The following is a 10,836-nucleotide window of genomic DNA, read 5'->3' on the forward strand; positions in this document are numbered from 1 at the left end:
GATTATAAAGGCAGCCTAATGGAAAGGGCATGAAAACTTTTAAGCTTAAAGCATGTTCCTTGACACCAATAAGAAATACCAGCCCTCTTACAAAATTTCCCTGAGCCTCAGTTTCCTCATCTGTAATGGAGATGATAATACCAACCTCAAATATTGTATGACAGCAAATGAGCCAGTGAACATGACATAAATATTTAAATTAAAAGATGACACACAAATGGGAGAAACATGTGAAAGCTGTGTTCAAAGACCACTTTAAGACAAAACTTCATTAGAACTCAAAAGCCAGTATCCGACTTTGCTCAGGTGTTAAGGTGTTGAAGTACACATGAATTAGAACCTAAGCTTTAAATTATGTCTTCTTTGAAAGAATTTCTACTGCTACTATTATTTCTAGTCTCTCCTCCAACCTATGAAAATAATTCCAGCTCTTACAGAGCCTGCACAGAAGAATAAAGTTTCTCCAGTTTTGTTTCCTTCTTCTCTTGCATCCACACTGATCTTAGTCCATAATAAATTTGGCTTTGAAAACAGCCCATGTGCTGCCAGCTGGGGCTGCAGCAATCACTCCAGAAAGCCAAGTGCCTTTTCTAATAAATAGAGCCCTTCCTGTCAACATGTCATGTATTATGTTAAGTAAACAAACCTACTCTGACCTAAGTGTGGTTACAAAAAGTATTCCCTTAAAGGTCCTTAGGAAAAGCCCTTGCTTGACCTAAACCAAGATGAGAGTCATGGCCAAGGCTAAAAGTTTGGCTATCCAAAATGATATTCTAACATTTTAAAATGCATGCAGACTTGAGCCTTGAAAATGTCCTCTATCCTAACCCATTAGAAATATTTGTAAAATGTAACAGTAGCTAGGGGGCTCCCCTCCCTTTCACAACTATGGTGGAAGGAGAGGAAAAGGACATTTGTTAGCCACCCCTATTATCTATCCACTCAATCACACTTAAAGGGTGTTTTGGTCTTCTGGCTAAGCTCCTCCTAGGCAAGAAGCCAAAAAGTGGGATCAAGCCACGTGTCCCCTTTAAGGATCTGCTTTAGCCTGATGGACTAGTTCTAAGACAGCCAGAGGAAATGACAGTCTGTCAGGATGAAAGGCATGCATGTCATAGACCTGAAGGTCACTCTGGAAGACTCCAAGGGCACCACTTTTGAATAGAGCATCTTGGATTGTCTCTGTGTGTGAGAACAGTAACAAAGGGAGACTTGTACTCTCATTTGGTGTTTCTATTCCAATTAGTAGCCCTCTGGACTCCCTTTACCCTTTCTTTCAAGGACCCTTGTCATTGACCAAAAGAAAACTGGCTCGAAGTGTTCTCACTTGGTGAGGAGCCCTTACATTGTTCCTGAGCTCTTGGTTTATTCAAAAGCATGCTTGGTCATCCCTTGGGAATTCAGACAGAAATTACCCATGTTTGGGTAAGGTCTAAGACTTGGAAGGTCCCCTCTCAAAAGGCCCTCTCAGGGAGACCTTCATACATTTAGGTGAAGTCCCCAAAGTCTGGAGAATGGGTAGAAAATACTTGCCTCTTTAAGCCAGGAGGTAATTTTGTGAATCTGGGGCAGCTGGTGAGTTCTGTGGAATACTGACATATTGTGCAATGTTCCCCTTAAAATAGGGTAATACTTCTGGCATCCACAGAGCCTGCAGACTTTCCAACTAGAGTTTGCCAAAGGTCTGGTACTAAAACAGAGACCTAGTATGTTCCTCCTCTTAATGCAGCATTTTCTTCGCCAGCTAGTAATTATTTGTTCTTGAAAAAAATACACAGTGAATTTTTAGAAGCAAAACATGACAGATTTGGTTAATGGACAAGTAAAAACCAAATTAATAAAAATTGAGGAAAGAGATTTGCATATTGCCCCGAGTTGGACACTCCTACTCCCTGGAGAAGCTACTTGTAATAATAATGGAAATTTACACTACAGTTTCAAAGGAAATAGCTATTCATCTATTAGAGTAGTACTGCTTTTAGCTTCAGCATTGTTTACTTTACTTTCCATTACTGATGTGCAACAAATGAAGAGCAAGCATAACCAGAGAAACATATGCTAATGCACAGAGCTGTTAAATAATTTTTAAATCCTGTTTCCCACTTAGTGACCAACAGTACACACCACAAAAACTGTCTCTTCTCTGCTACAGGTAAAATGTTATTTGTTTAAGGGATTTGGACACATTCCAGTTAATACAATTAAAGAATGTCTCTTGGAAACATTTTAATAATAAATGTGTAATAAAAAAATTATGGAGTTTATTTTTGAATCAAAAATGGCATTCTCCTGTTTTAAAAATGCAGGTTTGAAAATATCTCTGGTCCTATTAATTGAGACGGAGAACATTGTTTGCTTGTTAGAATCCTTTGATTTACTCATTCTAGTTTTAATCCATTTATTTGTTTGCTTCATTACAGAATGTTTCTCTAGCCCAAGCTATTTAAGAATATTTTTCATCATCTTCATAGTTACATTCTTGATTGGGTTGCTTAAAGTCCTTATCATTAGACAGGTGATACTACAATGGAACAGTAATAAAATTAAGTCCTCGGCAGATTACAGGGTGTCAGCCTCAAAAAAGGTCAGTGAATTCTACAAAAGAATTACTATCAGTATGTCACTGTCCACTTCCAATATTTAGGCTGTTAATTAACGATAGTATTTTTTCTCCATCAAGGACAAGTTGATTCTGCAAAGCGTTTGCACAAGAACAGTAACCTACCGACGTGAGAAACCTGAAGAAATAAAAATGGATATCAGCAAATTAAATGCTCATGAAACTTTCAGGTGCAACTTCTAAAGAGATAAAAAGTACTTTATGGGAAACTGGATTTTTAATAATTGCTCCTAGAAAATATACTGTTAGAAGTCACAGGAGGAGACAAACTGTTCTAGATCATGCTGGTTGCTGGTTGTTCACTTGAATGAAGACTGACAAGCATCCTCATCATCATGTGACTCACATCGCTGCTGAATTTTTCAGAGAAAAATGTGTCTTACTACTGTTTGAGACTAGTGTCATTGTAGCACTTTACTGTAATATATAACTTATTTAGATCAGCATAGAATGTAGATCATCTGAAGAGCACTGATTACACTTTACAGGTACCTGCCATTCCTGTGCTTCCCAGAGAGAGACAATGCTGTGAGATAGTTTGGGCACTGTGTCACTACAAGGGTACAGTAATCCCTCCACCGAACATGTGGATGAAAAAAATAACAGGCAGTTATAGTACTGTTGCCAAACACTTCTACAACTGGCAGTGACTAGACAAGAACATCTAGATGAATAAATGGTTAGTGTTTCACTCATTCAAGAGGTTAATAGATAAAACCTTAATCTTGAGGGAAACTTCTTTCGAAACTGTGTAGTGTTATGCATCTGTTTATGTTTTCTGCTTTTTACAAGATACTAATCCCAACATTCTCTCCTCTTTGCCTTCATGTTTTTTCTTTCTTACAGGATAAGTTTATATTATGTCACAGATGACTGGATTAAATAAGTGCTAAGTTACTACTGCCATAAAAACCTAATAATACAATGTCACTTTATTAGAATACTGATGTTTTAAAAGCTGAATGTTTAATAAGGGACACTGTAAAGTCACATCAAAATCAGAACAGCTTCGTTGTGTGCAGACGTGGAGTCTTATATCTTCTTACCTGATAAACTGGATGTTCCACCATTTCATTTGTCTAATCATCAGGTTGAAGTTCACAAGGTATTTAGAAACTCTGCCTCAAGCAAAGTACCACATTTTTTAGTGCGCTCTCTCAGATATTAAATCCAAGTAGATATGAGCATTTTTCAAATTAAAAGCTATAGTAAGCTCTATTCTTTTTTGCATTTCAGTACAGCCTAAGAGATTCTGTCCCTGAATCACCTCAACCCTACTCACCAGAATTTTAAAGGTATACAGTGGGAGGAGGATAGACAATAGCTTAGAAGTAAGCTAATTCATCCTCTTAGTTAGTCAGGGAACTGAGGCTCACAAAGTTTAAATGATTTCTTAAAAAACACCCAAGTGATTAAGTGGCAGCATTTGAAGAGAAATTCTATCTTCGGATTGCCAGGCTAGTGTTTGTTGCACAATATCATGCTACCTCTTGAATCTTTAAAATATTTGATTGGCAAGTATTTTTAAATGTGATTTACTGAAGTCTTAAGTATATGAGCATGAGAAAATTTCAAAGGAAAGCAGAAAAGAGTAATTCAAACTGAATTCCACGACTGGCTTGTAATCTTTCTTGCTAATCAGCTTCTAAGAGAATTCAGCATGGCCTAAGTACAGGGAAGTCCATTCAAACGACAGCCTGTGAGTTGTGTAGTGCTCAGCCTGAGAGCTTGATATAGAGGCCATCAGCTTTTGTCTTCCCCAGTGGAAACTTCTTCACAATTACCATATCCCTACAGACTCATTTGGTCTGATTTTATTGGCTAGAAGTCCAATAGTCCTATGTGTAGTACAGAGCTTTGCCTATGAGAACAAAGGAATTTATTTAAAATGCTTTCTTATAATTAACTTCCCAAATTTGCTGTCTTCAAGCACTGGAAGAAATGCCAGGATATTTGCATTTCAATGAGACTAACTCCCACCCCTTATTTTGCCACAAAGAGGATTTAAAAACATATAAGTGTTCTGGAGCAAACACAGCAGTCCCATTAAATGTCCCCTCCAGCCACGCAATTATGATGCTAAGTTGAACTGTATTTCCTTCCCCAAATGAAATTGGGGACATTGACATAATTCAGTACTGTGACTCACTTGTGTGAGATACCTTTGATCACCAAGGATAACATAAAAATCGTATTTTGCAGCCTGCCTGTCACACATAGCATCCATTTTAAAAAGAAAAAATATGGATACACTATAGCTCCCCAAAAGGAAAAAGTGGAAATTATCCATTTATTAAAATGCCAACAATTTTAAAAATTAACATTATAATGTTCATAAACTAATCTCCATGTAGAATGAGTTATCCAAAGGAGCATAATAAAATGAAACCCTTAAAAACCGAGGGTTTCTGTTTTTATGCTGTCACTAGTTTGCACTAATATAATGGACCAACGCTGTTATAGGAAAAGACAGACTTCCTCATAGGCAGTTCAAGGCTTGATGATGATTGTAGTTATGCTTGTGATGTCTTGTGCTTTCTTTTTTTACTTAAAGACCTAATTCTTAAAGATTTTAGAGCTTATATTTTACTTGAATAATGGATATTTTCCTATAAAATGGCTTTGAGAAGAGAATTAATATTTGACTAGTTAGAATTAATTAAAAGGTAAGGGAAAACAGGGTATACTTAGATTAAATAATTTATGTAAATAGAGCCCATTTTCAACTAATACGACCATAGGAACCTTTTGAGATTCATGATATTAAACAAGTAATGAAATTTTAAATAATTAACAAAGAACTTGAACACTTTTGGTACGATAGCATTTTTGTGCCCTAAAGTATGTAATGATTTAGACATGTGCCATATATACACTACAATATAACTGTATGCATTTTGTTTCTCTGGGGACATCTTTACACCACAGTGTACATGGATTTTTAAACATTTGAAACCTTTTTTTGAAACTTGTTAGTATGTATGAAGTCATAGACATTCTCTGAAAGACTCAAAAATTCACCAAAAATCTGATTATGTACTGAATGTTCAATACAGCTTTGATTTATAAGGATAAAAAGGAAATCTAAGGTTATCAGAATAGATTTATTTGGAGGCAAATTTTTCAAAACTCAAAATTAGTGGGTGAAAAAGATGCAAAACTTCACCAAAGAATAAATTCCAGATTAAAAAAAACATATACTTAATTCCACTAACGATATTCTTGTATATGACAATAGGTATCCATGAGACACTGAAATATGATCATGATGAACTATGAAAATTTTTCTCCATAGAATTATATTCCTTCTGGTACCTGGTATAGTTAAATTATACTCAATGACTTTTCCTTCCTTTCCTTACTCCTAGTTTTCCTACTCACTTTTCCTAAGAGCTTGCCTAAAACTCCAAGCTCAATAAGGCTAATCATGAAAAATAACTGAATGTAATGATATAATGAAGTTCTTCATTTCCAAAAATCTCTTAATGATTTCAAAATTCATTATGCACCTGAGCCAACACACACCCATTAAAATTAAGAATTTAAAATTTTCACAACCATTTGAGCTTCTTTCAGGTCTAAAGGATTTGAGATCTAGATCTTTTAATATAAGTATCAAGTGAAATATAGCTAGTTGGGAGTTCAATCATGTGCACATTGTATTCTGTTTTATATACTCTTAACATTTAACTTATGATGATCCTTATTTATATTGACCTTATGAACTCCAATTCATGCAATGTAAACTGAGATATATTTTCAGAGAAATATAGAATTAGCATTCTTTCAGATAATTTCCTTTTTCTTTTATAATTACTCTATGGCAATTTTTTTTATGGGTAACTGATTATACATATTCGTATTTCATTGATTCTAAGATTTCTACTTTTTCAATTCGCATCTCTAAAATTGTGATTATATCTTATAATCATTGGCATCTTAGATGCAGTGTTTAAAGTTGTTCTTATATAACATTACACTAATTCATCTTTAAATGTTCATGGGGATAGGGACATTCCTTTTCTTATAAATATTTCAGAACCAATTTATGGTAACATGTGAAGCCAATTTTCAGGACAACTGAATCACATACAACTCATCATGGAGCCTATCTGATTATGAGCTCAGATCCTGCAAACCTTTAGGTTGTAAAAGCTCTTTCATCTTCCTATTTATACTTTATGCTACTGGCTACGATTTCAGCATACCTACCTTAACTAATAAGAATGGGTGGGTTTCTCCCAATTTTGCTAACAAATTTTTAATCTCTCTATCCCTTTCTAAAGAATACTTTCATATGATCATCTCAGTTTTAAACAGAATTAACTGGAAAATACATGAAACCATTGTAATTAGATTTTGTAGTATCTTGTATGTCTGATGTCAATAACAAAAGAAAAGTATGATACAACCAATCAGTACTGTAGGAAAAAAACAAACTGTCCCCTCAAGTCCTCCTACAATTTTATTCTTTCTCATTTCTGCTCTTTGGTTTGATTTTTTCTTTGGCTCTGATAAATTTACCTTCAAGCCCATGTAATGACTGTCATTAAACTGCATATTTAAGTTATTTGAATTATGTAAAACAATTGTTCAGCTATCTGGGCAGCTGTTAATGAAACACCTGAGAGTAATAACACTACTCTTTTATCTACCTGCATACTTTCCTGCATAAAATCTATCTTCATAAGCTAACTCTATTATTCAGATTTCCAACCTCTATGGCCTACTTCAGTTAAAATTATTTAACCCAACAATAAAAAAAAAAAAACCTGCAGTTATCAAGGATGGAAAATGTGTGATTTATGTAAAGAACATTTACTAACTTTACACTATACCACAGATAAATGTGATTTTGATAAGAATTATCCACAATAACAAAATTTATGGTACATAAATTTTATTAAGAATATTGAATATGAAATATTTTAATTCTAAATTGTAAGAAAATATAAATTTGCACATAATATAGAAATTCATTTTATGTATATTTAATACAACTTTAAAAACTATTTTACATTTACCAGCTACTTCATTAAAGTTTTTTAAAACCTCTGCAAAAATAAAATTTAGAAATGTTTTTAAATTATCAGTAATAAAACCTTATTTGTCTCGTTTAACAAATCCCACCTTTGTAAAAAAAAATAATATAGAGTGTATTTTTAAATTAAAATATTTGAATATAAAATAGCTCTTAAGAAAAACAAATTCTCATTAAACAAATTTCTTATTATTTCTGGCTTTAAATTATACATAAAGTTAAATTGCCTTAAATGACACAGAAAATTGGGAAATATGATAATTTCACAAAATATACTATGAAACTGTTCATGTAATTCTAATTGACTACTAACTTCTGTTTTATGTATTTATTAAAGAGCTGACACTGTAGTTTGTTGTGAGATGTTTATTTTTCTAACAGAGCTTATAACAGTTATGACCAGGCATTTAATTAATGCATCATTCTGTTTAATATAGATATTAATCAATGTGAAATTTTATGTTTTAAAATAAAAATGTAAAGATCTAAGAATGCACAAAATGCTTCTTTGTTTACCATTGTGTGTTACATGACCCTTGGAGCTGCCAGACAATAGCATTCTCACATGAGGAAATGTAGTAACATCCATACATTGTCATTGGTAGAGGATATTACATAATTCCAAAAAGCTACTTGAAGAAAGTTGTAAAGCCGATGATACTGAAAGATGTAGGGCCATCCAAATTTCTCTATTCCCTTTTGATAGCTGCTCAGCCAACAGTGGAAGTAGAAAGAATATCCAAATTATAAAGAACTGAAGAATTAGCTAAAAGATAAATCAGGCTTTCTTTACTAGCCAGAGACTTCTACCATCACTTTGATACAAATGTAACATGTTCATAAATTTCAGTCACACATTCTGGAGAGCCATATTTAACAACTGAAATTTATGGAATACCCTTGTGTGTTTGTGATTGTGATTGTTGTGTTGTGATCTGAGGGCCGAGAGTAAAGCACATGAGGGGACAAGTTAAAAGTTAAATAAGACATGTAGACAGATTGCCTGTCATTAGGAATTTTAATAGTTTGAAGGAAAATGTATATGTAGCACATCTATAAGTAGAAGTTGCACTAGAAAGATCAGATGGAAGCTATAAGTAGGTCCCACAAGGACTTTATTTTTGAGGATACATCACAGTTGGGTTTGGGACTAGTCTTTCAGTCTCAGAATCATGATTTTGTTATGAGTGCCATTTGGTCCCATTTTTTCCCTTCTATCTTCGATAATAGGACCTGAGTTTCAGTAGAGCACACAGCTAAGACTGAACTACCTAGACTCCTTTGCAGCTAAATGTGTTACAGGACTAAATGATGCCAGTGAAACGTGCAACTCTGGATCTCACTTCCTCTTTCCCTCTTTTTATTGTCTGGATCTCACTTCCTCTTTTCCTCTTTTCGTTGTCTGAAACAACTGGAGCAGCTGTCTTAGCAAAGGAAGCCCTATACTTAAATTGTCAGAGCGGCCCCTTCAATCATCTGCTCACCTCAAGACTGACACCTGGTGGGGAAACAATCTTTATAGCTAAACCACTGTATTAGATGTTCTAGCAGATAATCTGCACTCTAACAATGTATGCTTTATATAATTGTTTCACTGATTATTCAGCAATACTAATACCACTTCCCTCAATTTTTCAAATAAGAAAAACAAGGCACGGAGATATTAAGGACTTTGTATACATACACACAGCCAGCAAGTTACCAAGGCAGAATTCATACCCAGATCTGTTTTACGCTCCATAAATGACTGATCATGTTTTGTGAGGACAGATTTTACTAGTTTAATTAGCTTTACTAATTTATTTCTCCATACCATTCCCAAATGTGCAATAAATTAAGTTGGAGAGTTAATGTATGTGCAAAAGTACTACACAGGAAGGAGTGAATAGGCTTTAAAAACGAAAAAAAAAATTTTTGGTAATGTACTCAGATGTTGGAGCTAAACTGGAGCAGGTCTATAGAAGAGAGCATTTGGCCTAGACTTTGAAGAAAAGATGAGTGTGGACATGCAGAAAGGCAATGTCACGGAGAGTTAGGGGAATGGTAAAGCAGACAAGACTGGGAATTCCATGTAATACCACTGAAATCTTGTTGAGATACAACATTAGATAATGAAAGGCAGTAGCCTACAGGTGCTAAGTTATGGAGAACTTGATTCCCAGGGTTAGAAGTTTGAATTTGGGGTAGGGAAAAGCAAGCTCTAAAGCTTAAGAAGAGTGATGTTGTCGGAACTATATATAGCTTGGCATATACTTATATAAAACAAATATATTTTTTAAATTAAGCATTAATTTCATATCCTTTAATACTAAATGTCAATATTCAATTCTATTAATGTTGAATCACTATGTTGTACACCTGAAACTAATGTAACATGTGTCAACTATACTCAATTAAAAGTTTCTTTTTAAGTATTATTATTAATGGTATTAAATGCTTTTTATACCAAATTTAAATATTATTTAGTACTAATATAAAAAAATTGGAAGTATACAAAATCAGGAAAAAAAATATTAATTCTAACTTCCTAACATCAATCACTTTCACATCTAAGCATATTTTCATTTCATTTTTCTCTGTACTTTTATCACTTCTATTGTGCAGATAATGCATATTTATTATAAAACATCCAAAAACACCTAGACACTACAACTTAAATAAATATTTCTCTGGTCTGACCACCCAGCATTAAACATTGCCATATATTTTCCAGACAGATATACGTGTTTGTACCTAAGACAGAAATATGCTACGGACAGTCTAGTATAAAAATACTTTTGTTCAAAGCATTTCAAGTATTTTTCCATGTCAATATTTTAACAATCATTTTAATAAGTGTATGTTATCCCATCCATAAATGTGCCACTATCTCTTATATGCACTGAGTAAAGAATGAGCAGGATATAATACCAAGTATAAAATCTTGGTTAAAAACTTCAGTATTCAACAAGAGGAGATTGGTTAAATAAGTTGCTTTTGAATGGGTGAGATCTACATATTTATAATGGCAGAGAAGGAACCAATGTAGAGAGAAATGTTTATGTTGGGAAGGTTTGAATTGGTCTAGGGTATAATAGGGAAGCATTTCAAACTGTGACAAAGAGGAGTCAGTGAAACGAGCTTAAAAATTTTTTAAGAAGTAAAAATCTAGAGAAAAGTACAAAGGGAGTGAATA

The 10,836-nt window shown here is 33.8% G+C and overlaps 1 protein-coding gene across 1 annotated transcript in view; it reads left to right on the forward strand.

Moving 5' to 3' along the window:
* The window catches only part of ITGB8 (integrin subunit beta 8), an 84,260-nt gene extending 76,098 nt beyond the window's left edge, over positions 1 to 8,162 (forward strand). Inside the window, exons 13-14 of the mRNA XM_019443564.2 lie at positions 2,421 to 2,584; positions 2,681 to 8,162. Coding sequence (XP_019299109.1) covers positions 2,421 to 2,584; positions 2,681 to 2,803 — 287 coding nt within the window. The 3' untranslated portion in view covers positions 2,804 to 8,162. The remainder of the gene's footprint in view (positions 1 to 2,420; positions 2,585 to 2,680) is intronic.
* Positions 8,163 to 10,836: the final 2,674 nt, after the last annotated feature.

Source organism: Panthera pardus, unplaced genomic scaffold, assembly GCF_024362965.1.
Source record: "Panthera pardus isolate Hobbes unplaced genomic scaffold, ASM2436296v1 HiC_scaffold_8, whole genome shotgun sequence".
Classification (NCBI taxonomy): Eukaryota; Metazoa; Chordata; class Mammalia; order Carnivora; family Felidae; genus Panthera; species Panthera pardus.